Source organism: Lycium ferocissimum, chromosome 12, assembly GCF_029784015.1.
Source record: "Lycium ferocissimum isolate CSIRO_LF1 chromosome 12, AGI_CSIRO_Lferr_CH_V1, whole genome shotgun sequence".
Lineage (NCBI taxonomy): Eukaryota > Viridiplantae > Streptophyta > Magnoliopsida > Solanales > Solanaceae > Lycium > Lycium ferocissimum.
The window spans coordinates 30201333-30215460 of record NC_081353.1 but is presented as its reverse complement, the minus strand read 5'-3'; the positions used below and the strand labels follow the sequence as shown (position 1 = coordinate 30215460).

The 14128-nt window shown below is 36.1% G+C and overlaps 1 protein-coding gene across 2 annotated transcripts; it reads right to left on the bottom strand.

Moving 5' to 3' along the window:
• Positions 1–3354: 3354 nt before the first annotated feature.
• Positions 3355–13375, bottom strand: LOC132040542 (ubiquitin carboxyl-terminal hydrolase 23). 2 transcript variants are annotated; one of them, XM_059431193.1, is made up of 10 exons: positions 12783–13375; positions 9642–9756; positions 9047–9157; positions 8347–8519; positions 7871–8197; positions 7246–7371; positions 6032–6655; positions 4591–5236; positions 4402–4495; positions 3355–3903 (listed from the first exon to the last, which is right to left on the bottom strand). In XM_059431193.1, exons 1-10 carry the CDS (start codon positions 13083–13085, stop codon positions 3741–3743), a joined length of 2682 nt encoding a protein of 893 aa, XP_059287176.1. In that variant the 5' UTR covers positions 13086–13375; the 3' UTR covers positions 3355–3740. The 2 variants fall into 2 exon arrangements, with proteins under 2 accessions (XP_059287176.1, XP_059287177.1); XM_059431194.1 differs by having other exon boundaries at positions 6053–6655.
• Positions 13376–14128: the final 753 nt, after the last annotated feature.

Genomic DNA, 14128 nt, shown 5'->3' with positions numbered 1-14128 from the left:
ACTATTTTAAACTTGAATTTTATTATACATTAATTAAAAAATTAACTTAGAGAGAAAAATATGGAGTGGTTTGGGAGGTGGGTGTTTGAAGTTCCCTATGAACTTTTTGTGGAATTTTATACTGTTGATATTTGGATTTTCATCTTTAGATTTTGTGGAGGCATAAACAAATATTAAAAACATAGTCAGGATAAACAAACCAGATGTTCTTTTTCTATTTATCCATAACCCTTTGTTTGTTCTCATTGAAAAAACTTATGTTTTGTTTGGGAATCTTGATAAGTAAGAATAGGAATGAATTTGAAATGTTGGAGGAAACTGAGACCAATGGATTCTTACTTGAGAAAATATAGTGTTAAATATAAAATTTTGGATCTTTTTTTGGTAATTAAATTTTTTATTACCAAGGAAAAATATGTATAAGTCAAAACAATACTTGCTAACCAAGGTCATGATAAAAATCCATTTAGGACGTCTTGATTATTACATATCAATCTCCCCCGAAGCACCTTTTGGAATTCCCCTCTAATTTTTGGATTGATTAATTGAACCTCTCCAATAAGTGAATTGTTAAGATATAATATAGTCAAAAAAAGTAAAAAGCGTGATTCTCTCTAACAGTTTAAATTTTTGAATGAGATAGTCACGTGATTACATACTTCAATATGGTCTCAAATCCATGCAGAGGTCGGGATTGGTCGCGTGTCTGCGAAAACACAGACTTACGGTACTAATGGGCTTTGTGTGTTGGCATTGTGGACAAGTTAGTACATGTTGTGAAAGAGTATTTCATGCAATTGAGATTGAGCAATGAAAACTTGCTTCCCCTAATTATAATAGCTACATCAGTATAAAAGAATCAATGTACATAGTGTATAATCAGTATACACTTTGATTATAGGTAATTTACAATAATGACTTTGGAGGTGGGTGATCTTGACTATCAATCTCACTTGATCCATGGCCAAAACTTCAAGTTTAACAAGTTTTGTCCTTTGACCTTGACTTGAGCAGACGTCAAAAGTCAAAACCACCCATTTCTAAGGTTATTAGGTGTAAGTTCCCCCCCCCCCCCCGGAGTACTCATTGCTTATGCATATTAGCTAAAATCTGTAAGACGTGGTTATAGGATTACTCTTTGTTGTGGGTTTTGTTGTTGTGTAAAACATGCATGGGTTCTCTTTCATTGGATCAAACTTTGGACAGAACCAGCCCACATCCAATCCATTAAGGACTGCTTTAAATGGGCCTAAATTATATCTAGAATACGACTAAGAGCCCGTTTGGATTGACTTATAGCTTAAAAGTTGTTTGCGAACATATGTTCTAAAAAATAAGTTGGGGTAGTCCAACTTATTTTTTTCGCTTATAAGCTATTTTCACTTATAAGGTGCTTTAGATAAACTAAGTTAAATGGGTCAATTATTTTTTGAGCTTATTTTAAGCACAAAATGACTTTAAGTTGCTACACCAAACACTCAAAAAAGAAAACGACTTTATAAGCCAACTTATAAGCCAATCCAAACGGGCTCTAAAAAGAAGAATCGAAGCTCAAGAGTAGGGGTGTACATGGACCGGGTTGGTTCGGATTTTTTAAACACCAAATCAAACCAATTGCGTCGGGTTTTAAAATTTATACACCAAACCAAACCAATAAAATTCGGGTTTTTCAAACTCGGATTTTCTCGGGTTGTTCGGATTGTTCGATTTTCTCGGATTTTTCGGGTTTTTTTTCGGAATGGTCTTGATACAAAACATATAACTTTTACTTTAAATATTTCTTTAGTCCTAGTAAGATACAATTATATAATTAAGGTGTTTCTTAAGAAAATAACACAAAATGTGAGAAGAGTGATGACATTGTATTAAAATATTCAACAAAAGCTAATATAATCGGTTAAAAAAATATTGCTAATTAACAAGCCATAAAAGAAAATGACCATAATCTAAAAATACTAAGTCATGCTAAAATAAGTATTAATTATATGACGAGAGAAAAAAACTTAAGTTATGTATTTTTACTCTCTAAATCAATTATGCAAAACTAAAGAATAGATATCCAACATTATTGTCATTTCTACTCTTGGTAAATTGAATTTCTTTTGTTAGGATTAGTGTTGAGTTGGTTTTGGTTTGGACTTTATTTGAGTTACTAACATCCATAGGATATAAAACTTATTGACATTCAAAATTCTAAGTTCAAGCTTGAATAATATGATAATAGATAAAAAACTAAGAAAAAAATTTAAGAAATATTTATAAATTACTTTACAAATAAATATTTTTATGTATAAAATATTTTAAAAATTGAATACATGTAATGTCGGGTTGGTTTGGTTCGGTTTGACTTTTTTTAGTTAAAACCAAACCAAACCAATTATGGTCGGGTTTTTTTTTCCAACACCAAACCAAGTCAAACCAAACCACTAGTCGGGTTTTTTTCTCGGTTTGACTCGGTTTATCGGGTTGGTGCGGTTTGTCGGTTTACTTTGTACACCCCTACTCAAGAGGATAGGAAAGCTGCATTTATGAGCCCATCGAGAAAGAAACTAGGGGCGGATTGTCCTTCGCTGTGGGTGGTCTTTACTTTTGTCTTTCGCTACAAGTCTTTTGGTTTCAGGTTCGACCCGCTCAGTCAAATTTAAAAAAAAACCCGCAAGGCATAAGTTTGGATTCGCAGAACATAAGTTGGACCCCAACTTATGCCTTGGTTTCAAACTCTGCCTTAAGGCGTCAAAAAAAAAAAAAAAAATTGCTGAAATTTTACAAACATCATCCTTAAGGCCTAATTTTGGATAAAAGCCGGCCTAAAGGCATAAGTTGGGGTCTAACTTTTACCTTAAGGCATAAGTTAGGTCCAATTTACTTTTCTTTTTTTTTTGCACGGATTGTCCTTCATTTGGGGTAATCTTTAATTTTTTTTACTGGGAACCTTTGGGAAGGGCAAAAGTTAAAGACCACCATTTTGAGGGTCAAAAATTAAAGACCACCCCCCACGAAAGCAATCCTGCAAATTGCCCTCCAATTTATGCCTTGCGAATCCTAACTTATGGCTTGCGATATTTTTTTTTTTTTTTACTGACCTCTGAATGTTTAGTGAAGGGCAAATACTAAAGACTACCAATTTGCAGGACAAAAATTAAAGACCACCCCAAAAGGACAATCCGCGCAAAAAAATGAGAAACTAGTCTTTTACTGAAAATTGGAATGGTTTATTCATAGAATTAAGTGATCTAAAAAAAAAAAAAGTGATTTCAAGAGACTAATAGCACTAGAAATAATGTATTAGCAGTGACTGCACCTGAATTTTACTTGGAAAAAAGTTGATGATTTATGAGTGAACAATTACCTCAATTGAAATATTCCTCAAAACAACTCTTTTTAATATTTCACCAGTGTTCACAAATACACAAGTATCATTTATGGACAAACAGAAAGTGAATAAGCATTTTCAAACACAAATGTTATTCATTTAATGAGTCATGATCCAATGTCCAGAACGTTACATCTTTCTTAAGACCTCACACAGCCAAAACTGAGGCAAATCACTGGTAACAAAAAAGGTAAGAGCATACACATTACCCAAGCCTTCAAATAGTAGGCTTACAAATAAGCTTAGCAGCCAGAGCTAAATATGGACCAAGCTGGGATGCAAACCGTTGCCATCTCAGTGAAACTCGTGTTCAATTCGTGGGGTTGTGCTTCTCGATAGGTTAAGTCAAAATATGTCCTGGGATTCATTATAATATCCTGAAAGGCCGGTTTGCAGAGCTAGAACGCTCTAGCCTCGCTTTCTTTACCTTTGCCTTTTTGCTTGCAACTTCTTGGAAAAGGTTTGGTCCACCAAATTCAATTTTGGAGCTCCTAATCTTCTTCCTCTTACCTCTGTCATATTCCTCATCCCTGAAAATAGATATGTAGAAGTCAAAAGTTGTACTTTTTATGAGTGAGAAATCGGTCTGGGGCAAACCTTAGGACCAACTGTAACTTTCGAAACTCGGGGAAAATAACACCCCCCCCCCCCAACAACAACATACCCAGTATAATTCCACAAGTGGAACTAGGGAGGGTGGGCTGTACAGAGACCTTACCCCTACTTTTGTGGGTAGAGAGGTTGTTTCCGATAGACCATCGGCTCAAGAGAATCGTTTTTCAGAACAGGTTTGAAAGAAATGCAAGAGTCAAAAGCCAGCCCCTTTACCTTTCTCCATATGTCTACCAGGCTTAGCTCGCATGGCACATGGCTCAGACCTGTGACCTAAGTCACAAGTCCTTCAACCTTCGCCACTTGAACCAAGGCCGGTAAAACTCAATATTACCCCCCAAAAGAAATATGTACGTCGGGCATATGTTTTGTGATCTTTAAACATAAGTAGGACCATAATAGACAGAGAAACTCACCACTCATCTCCAATGTACCCAATGCTGACACAATTCCCATTCTGTGCTTCAACACCATTCAAGGAAGGAACTTCCATGTCATCCCAACGTGGAACTGCGACAATCAAATAGGAAGCAGCTAAGTTTCAGCTGACAAGAGCAACAATAATAAAATCACAAAGGCACGTGTAGTTGGAAATAAGTACTTACCGCTCGACTCCAAACCTCTCGTAAGCATGTTCAACAGACCTTTCTGTGTTGCAATTACTTTAGTCTCTTTAGCATCCGTTGACCGTCTATTGTCACCACCTTGATTTCCTACGGATGCCAAGCTAGAACTTTTTTGTGGTTGCTTGTCATTTGCTAATACAGTGCCATTGTTCACAACCCTCACATCATCAACTGTAGCAGTTTTTGTATCTAAAGTGGAAGCTTTCTCATTGGAACCAAATTTTGATTTCTTTTTTTGAGAAGGCATTGGAAAAGGGATCAAAGTATGGGATAACTTGGATGTAGACGGACCAAGACCAGAAGAGACACTCTCATCCAAGGAACTGGGACTGCTACGCTTTCTCTTTCCAAGTTTATGTTTCATTCGTTTGGGTTTTTTCTTCCTTTTCAGTCCTAAGGTTGGATCTAAGATCATAAAGCTGAGATTCATCTTGGTAACACGACTCTTGAGAGACTTCCTTTTGGCTTTCAAGCAGGTCTTGTCAACAGCTTCCTTTTCCGTCAAGCTAGTTATAGTTGGTTGGCTCACTGCTCTGGCCGATTCAGCAACTGCTTTTCTCTGTCCAACATCGTTATTGACTTTAACAGCTGAATCACCTAAACTTCCATTGGAGATGTCTTTTACCTGAAAGAAAATGGAATTTATCAATAAACAGAAGGCAAAGTAAAGTATCTTCTTTTCCTAGTTTAAGTGGTGGTGGCTTTCCTTCCTTTTTTTTTTTTTTTTTTTTTTTTTTTTTTTGGTTTTTGGGTGGGGGAGGGGGAAGGACAATGCCATCATTGTATTTAGGCACAATTATATAAGTTCCATATTTTTATTAGATGAGTAGGACATTGCTTGATTGCAACAAATACACACTTTTATTATATTATGATAATTGAAGTGACGAAATTATGGGTGGCAAAATTGGCCCATGAAAACATCACCTGCCCTAGTTTGGCGGGCTATTAAACCCCCCATTTCAGCCCATCTAAAGTTGGGCTGCTATGTAGCCCAAATTGACCCATAGAAACCTTGTCAAAATATATTTAAAAAGACATCTTGTATTTGATATGTTATACATAGCCATAATAAAGAAGATAAAAAGTCTCATTAGGTACTTAAAAAAATTATAAAAGAAGAAGAATTAAAATTTAATAAGAAGCGGGTTGGGTTATGACCCGTTTTTAGCCCATTAGACCCATCAATATCCAGTCCCCCCCCTCCCCCACCCACCCACACACAAACAAAACAATTTGACAACGCCCTAGACAAATGGTCGTGCACAATACGGAAACAGTAACCCAACCCCACAACCATAGAGCTAGAAAATTCTGGAATCCCACATGAAAGAAAGAAGATATGACAAAAGGAGGAGCAAAGCACAATAATCGGAAAGAAAAACACACACACACACACACATATATATATATATATTACCACTCGAGAGTTGGTGTTTGCCTTGCTGCTTTCCTCTTGCTTGTGGATATCTATGTTCAACAGTTTTTCAGAAGTACTTGGATCTTTGTCATTAGTCAACTCTTTGACGTTGACATTGCCATTACATAGTGGGGTAGAGTCTACGCATCTTGTTTCCCCCTTGATTTCAAGTTTATGAATTCCATTGGAAACAGGAACTGTTGGATTAGCTTTAATGCATGGTCCACCCTTCGGGTCTACAACAGACTCCTTTGCCTTGTCACCTGTTTCTGGCACTTTCGACAGATTTTCTGGCTGTCCATTAACTACTACACCATTGACCTTTGGGGGTACCAGACCATTTGTTGAAGTTCTCTCCTTTGAAACTTCGGCACTTAATGTCCCCCTTTGATCTTTTGCACCAGAAAAGGAATCCACATTATTCACATGAAATCCATTTTGAACAGTATCCTTAAATCTCTGGCTGTGATTAGAATATATTTTGTTTCCTATGGCATCAGTAATCACATTATCATTGCGGGCAACATTTACCGACTTCTTCGGCACAGGAGATTTCCTATCCCGAACATAGAACAACATGTATGCCTTCTGCTCCAACACTTTTCTCTCACTCACTTGAACCACCTATAAGTACATGGAAGGGTAGAAATATTCAGAAGCTATTTTTACTACAGTCAAAATACATTACGATAAAGTATAAATCATTTGCTTCAAGTTTTTAAAAGACCACAAAAAGAAACATCCTGAAGTCCTGAAACATTTAAAAGCCAAAAGTATTGAACTCAGAGTTATGTGGGTTCTGAGTAGCATGTCAGAAGTAGCAGCGAGGGAGAGGTGTAAGGACTATATGCTACTCCCTCCGTCCCAATTTAAGTGTCTTACTTTCCTTTCTGGTGTGTCCCAAAAAGAGTGCCTCTTTCTATATTTAGTAAGTTGACAATTCAAACATCCTACATGGCAGGTTTATAACCACAAGATTCAAAGGACATTTTAGTACATTCTACACATATTTAATGTAGGACCACACAATTCAAAGTCTATTTATTCCTTAAATTCCGTGCCTAGTCAAACTAAGACACTTAAATTGAATCGGAGGAAGTCATATAAATGGGAAGAAGAAAACAGGAATTTAACATAGTTTCACAATAAATTTTCAAGATAACAAATGTATCCAAAAAGTAATGAACAGTGAATGGGCAATCACATGGCCAAACCTGATTGTCATCAAGGGAGTACCAATTTCCACTTGAAGTGCGAACAAAGCAATAATAATGACCAGAATGGGTGCTCCAACCAGCATGAACCAGCACACCATAGAGAGTGTACTTCATTTCACCACCCTGCAAAATTAGAGGGGGAACCCCATGAGTTCCAAAATATAGAGGGAATTCAAGATATAAAGGAAATACCAAAAAAGTATCACAGAAGTGTTCAAAGCCGGACAATAGCAAGTAAAGCAGGCACCAGAAATAGCATGCATCAGCCAACTTGAATTGCTTCCACTGTTTGTTATGTCAGGTTGATGACTCATCGGTAAAGTCTTAAATAACTACCATACACACAAGAATATCAGCAATGTTGATGAAAAAACATCTTTCAACTACTTGACATGCAATGCAATGATTTCCTGGCTTTGAAATAATTTTGTCAAAGGTTCAAAGTCATCCTAAACCAACTAGCCAGAACATTCACATCAATTAGTCATCCATTTTATATGCTGCTAGTTTTCTTATTTGGAGATTAGTCAAACCAGAAAATAAGAGCTGGTTCACATGACAAATTCTGAATCAAAGAAGGTAAAGGAGTTCTCGACTGCAAGGAGGAAAAACTAATTCTTACATAGGTATCGGATACAAAATCTTTCAAGTCTAAAGCAGGCCCATAATGAATCTTTTTATCAATCTTTTGCCCAGGGACATGTGAACCAAATCGCTTCAAGTGGATGGTTAGGACATGAGGTGCCTTGTCAATCGTCAACCGCTTGATAGCCTTCACTTTCTGTTTGCACTGCTGACATTGGTACTGCCTCTGACCGCCATCTAATAGCTCTCTGGCAGTGAAATGGTCAAGTGCTTTGCGTAGTGAATCTGCCTTGTGAATTTCTAGACTTAAATCCAGAAATGGGTCAAACTTGTCAGAGCAAAATTTACACTGCATGCACTGCACCTGCAGATCATTTGGAAAAGATTCAGATGGTAAAGGAGTCAAAGAACTTTATAAAAAAATGAGGGGGAGGGGGCACAGGAAGTAAAATTTTCGGAACTCCCAAAAGTTACTAGGTCTACCATACTAACAGAAGAGCAAGTGAACTGTACCCGACTGCGAAGATGCCCACCAAATATCTTATGAACCAAACTTTTCTCGTAAGCACTGGGGGATTCACTTGGCACTCCTGAAGGTAAGCAACATTTATGCATCGACTCAAGCAGATTCACCATGTATTCATGTGCATCCTCCTGTCTGGCATTTCGAAAATTCCGGGATATGCCTAACACATTAATTAAGGATTCAACTCTGATAGTCAAATGTCTAAAAAGCCTTCAAATGTGGAATAAGAAGAAAAATTAGAGGCATATCCTGATGCAGTATACTAGGTATAAATCTTCAGGATAGAGAAGCAAGAATCCTGTTGTCAGCCTTCTAAAAAGAATCTCTACCATCCCCTTATTTAACCGAGGCGTAGTTGTTTATATCATACCTTTTTTAACTTCAGAACTTCCTACTAAACAAATATTGTGTGTGGAAATAAAACAAAGAAAGTCAAACCACCAGACTTTGAAAAGTATTGGACAGCGTAGTAGCATGATAACTCAGCATATGCTAACCAAAAGGAAAGCTTTTCAACCTGACTGAAATTGCACTATGAGAAATGACCCTAAGAGAACAAGCGAGATAGAGGTAAATCAAGCATTGGAAGAAAAAGAGATAACCAGGAGGAACAACTTTAAATTGTAGACCAAAAGTGAAAGTCACAGAGTCAACAAATTAATAAACTACAGGGAATCGAAAGGATACATCGCAAGTTTGACACAAGATCCTTGGGAGCCAGTATTTTCCCAGTTGCCTGCAAAGCACGACTCACATGTTTTTGGATGGCACATAAAGCACAAAAACCCGCCATACGACCTTCAATAAAACAATAAAACCCAAGTTAACAAACATATATGCTCAAAAAAATAATGATCCAAATCGAGAACCAAGGTAAAATATATATGCAGAAACCAAAACCCAAGGATAATTTATGTGAATCAGCTCATATACTCTACTCAAATATTCAATTCTACAAAAGACCAAAAAAGTTCATATAGCCCTCAGCATCAACATGTTTATGACCGTGCAATATAGTTAAAAGACAGACGTTTATTTATTTCAAGTACGCTGAGGCTCTCTGCATCTCCAAAAATACATCTGTAAGAAATTGTTCACAGCTCCACTCCTACTATAGCTTAAACTTCTTTGCATGCAGTACACACCATTAAATTTCATATATTGTCCAGTTTCTATCAAATTTACAGTTCTGGAATACAAATTAATATAAACACTTCCTCTAAGGAGGTCAAGATCTTCAAGTCTACCAGAAAACAGACATGCACACGCAGCAGAGACTCACAGGAATTTTGATGTTTCCCACTTTCCAAGTATGCTGCTAAAGGCTCAGTGTATGTTAGACACTGTAACACTGAATTAAGGAAGCATGTATTCCCAAGATTTTGCAAGCCGGCTCCCTGTAACAAAGACAACCGGTCCCATAATTAAGCAACATGGAGACTTGGATAAAAAAGTTTGGTCTTAGTAGACCTCATTGATTCATCAGGTGATTCTTTTCCAGCAACATTCTTGAACTCGAAAGTTAAACGAGAAGAATGTAAAGCATAAAGTAGTTCATTATGCCCGCAATAGATCAAGATCAAATTCCAAAACCCACGTAAGTGCCGTCAGAGAACCAAGAGGAAGAAACTATAAGTTCCACGCATTCCATCAGCTACAATCTCAGAGCTACTTTTGAAATTAAAATAAAAAAATACATGACTGAACATTTAATTAGACCATAATAGTAAACATGTATATCCATTAATTTTCAGAATAAAAAGGAAACTACAAAGGTGCCTCAATTTAAGGAACAAAAGACAAAACCAAAGAAAGAATCACTCTGCAAAAAAGAAAGTCTAATGGTTGGAATGCCCAAAAACCTCCAAAAATCTTGTCTTACAACTACATAACTCAACACTTAACGCACATGTAACTGATTCTTTGGGGTTCACAATGCAGTTTAATGCAGATTTATGATTATGAGATCGTACGACCAAAAATTGGCCCCGATAACATGTGACAGGATATTGGGCCTCCAATCTAAACCTTAAAAAGAACGGCAAAGCGGCATAAGACGTATATAAACTCTTTTTGTCTCTTATTCAACTCGTGCGGGACAACTATATAAGGGGAAAAACACCCTTTTATCTTATCAAATCAGAGCTTTTAACTTCTACAGCCTTTGTATCTTACCGCATCTCTCTTCTTTATCTTACTTTATAAAAAAAGATCCGAGCATGCCGGAATTTCTTGTGGGTTAACATATAGACTTCAATATAAACTTACAATTGCCAGATCAGCTTACCAAAAGTTGATTATGACAAATGTTAAAGAATCTGTGTATCCTGCCTAAATTTTTTAAGGCAGTGAGCGGCCCAAAAGCTTTATAAACCCTTTTACATCCTTACAGAATCCAAGTGGAATAACTATACAACCTACACCCAAAACACAAAGGCTTTAACTCTTTCCGAAGGAGGACAAAGATTGACAATGGAAGATGCTGCAAGTGTGGACTGCTTCGGATGGATTTAATATAGCTAGTTTAGCACATGCTAAGTATTTTCCTGTGTAGCAGGTGCTATAAATATAAAGGAGAGAAGCATATTGTGTTCTAGATCATACTGTCCAATCGTCTGGGAGTTATCAGCTCCTCACATAGTCAAACAAGGAAGCTAAGAGCTTACTTGTATATAAGTTTTGAACATAGCACCCCCTTGGCACCGCATATAATAAGATCACCGTATGTTTTCATGAAAAAAAAAGAGGGACAAAGATGATTAAAATCATTCAAAAACATGATTCAATCAACCCCAAAAAAAAAAAAAAAAAAAAAAAAAAAAAAAAAGAGGAGGGGGAAGGGGGGGGGGGGGGGGGGGGTAGTTGCTGTTGTTTCCAGGTACAAAGAAGCTATTACACTATACATGCAACCACACAATAACATGCTAAATCAGACCAATCTAGTCATGTCAAAATACTTGAAATATTAATATTGAAATGAAACAAAGAGAAATAGAGGAGAAAGAAGAAGAGAAGACCAAATCCCTTTCGGGAAACAATTTTCCTAGATGTTATCATAACTACTGGACTTTAAGTTACCAAAAAAGTAGGGAGGGTCAAATCAAGTTGCCCCGGTACTATCCGAAATTGAGAAACCTTGCACTCCGTTAAGACTTTTGTTATAGTATTATTCCCGCCATCATGAAAAAGTCTCATTTTTGCCCTTGATCCCTAACGGAGCTCCAATATAAGGGCAATTCTAAACCATGCTCGAGAGTTGCGGGTTAAATTTGGACTTTTCCCTGAAGAATTTGGACACATAGAGTCCACTCATTTCATGCAAAAGTCTATTACTTGCTAATGCAAGGATACGAATGGAATTAAAGTGTAACGGAGAGCAAAACTGAGCCATGAATGGGCAAATTTAGACCTTTCACTAAAGAGAAGAAGAGAATAGTGTAAACTCATAGGACAACTAGTGAGAGTAAACATACTTAGAGCTAGTAAAATCAGCAAAAAAAAAAATTAAAAAAACGAAGAAAAATAAAAGAGGCTTTGGAAGCTAACCATCAAAATGAAATTCAGAATCCGCAAAAATTGTGCTCAATAAAAGAACCACAAAGGCGTATCAAATATTAACGAAAACCCAAACATCAAAAGCCAGGAATTCTAACATATCACTATAACTATCAAGTAATATGCACAACCAAATACAAAGTAAAAACAAAAGCTAAAAATAATGAGAAACAACAACAACAACAACAACATACCCACTATAATCCCATAGGTGTGGTCTAGGGAGGATAGGGTGTACCATAGACCCTCGGTTCAAAAGAAAGATTCCGAGCAAGGGTTGCAAGAAAAACTATGACAGCAAAATAGCAACAGACAAAGCAAATGAAGCAACAAACAGTAATACACATTTAAGAATGAGAAACTACGCTGTTACTATATAATACTACTAAGGCTAGTCCCCTACCTCTCCCACATAAATGTGGAACAACACTCGGCTAACTACTAACCTTCTAACCTAATTCTCCATACCTTCCAAAAAATATACTCCTATATATTACTACCTCTGTCCCAATATATGTTACACTCTTTCCTGTTTTAGTTTGTTCCAAAAAAAAATGACACATTTCCATATATTAGTAACAGTTTAACTTCAAAATGCCCCTTTTACCCTTAACGAAATGACTTACAACCACACAAACATTCAATCAAGGCTTATTTTAGACAACAAGCTCCAAAACCCTACTTTTTTTTCTTAAACTCCGTGTCCAGTCAAACAATGCCACATAAATTGGTACGGAGAGAGTAAGCAAATACACACAACCAAATACAAAGTGAAAAACACAAGCTTAAAAACATTAGAAACAGATACAAAATAAGTTATCACAATAAAACATACAATGATATGTATGATTATTAAGTTATCACTCACAATTCTCATAATTTTTCTGAATGCAATACCAAAGCTCACTTCCATATCCATCCCGTTACTTTCCATCGCCACGTCACCACCGCCTTTTTTCCCCGACCCGTTTTCTTTACGGGTCTCAGTATTCGGGTTCAGTGTTTCAAGCTTAAACCCCCCACTATTATTATTTTTCCCACTGTTAATAAAACCATTAAATGGTTTTCTTGCTAAATGAAACTCAATCCTTCTATGAAACAATGATGAACTATCCGAACCCCGATCCGACCCGGATAATTGTGAACCCAAATTCATTATTGCCTCACCCATTAAGCCCCTATTTCTACTTTCAACATAAAAGTATCAAAATCAAGAATATTTTGCTATTTTCCACTTCAAATATATGAATCAAAATGGTTTTTTGAGCACAAATTCAGTAAACAAATATGAAAAACAGAAAAGGGGTTTGAGTTTTCAACATAAAAGTATCAAAAATAAGTTTTTTTCAATAATATTTCACTATTTTACCCTTCAACTATATGAATCAAAATGGGTTTTTTAGCACAAATTCAGTGAACAAATATGAAAAACATAAAAGGGGTTTGAGTTTTCAGCTGTTTCAACATAAAAGTATCAAAATCAAGAATATTTTGCTATTTTTCACTTCAAATATATGAATCAAAATGGGTTTTTGAGCACAAATTCAGTGAACAAATGTGAAATAGAGAAAAGGGGTTTGAGTTTTAGGATCTTTCTCTATTTTCAACATAAAAGTATCAAAAATCAAGCATTTTTTTTCAAGAATCAGTGTTTTTTTCTCTTGTTTTATAGTGTAAAATATATGAATCAAATGGGGTTTTTGAGATAAAATTCAGTGTAACAAATATGAAAATAGAGAGGAGAGGTTTGAGTTTTTTTTTTCGGCTGAAGAGAAAGAGATGAGCTGAAAAAAGAAACCTTAAAACCCTACAAAACTGAAAGAGATATATGTGTCTCCTTACGCTGTTCCGCGTCGCACTGGATAGGGTTTAACATTTGCTTAATAGGTTTTTGACACGTGTACCTATTGGGGGTACTGGTGTCATTATGGTTTGTGTTCTTATTTATGGTTTTTTGTGTTGTAGAAAAAGTCAAGTGTGATAAATTGTGGTAGAAATTGAACGGGGAAAAATGGTCTTGAGAGGGTTTTTATAAGGCAAAAGGTCGAAAATGCCCCTCTACTTTGAGAAAAGGGCTAAAAGTATTTTTCATTTTAAATTTGGGTCAAAAATACTCCTTCCATTATTAAAACTTTTAAATATACTCCTGTCTTAAAGAAAATTTCCAACATAACCCGATTTTATTTTTAAACCCGCTCCATTTAAAGTCGATTC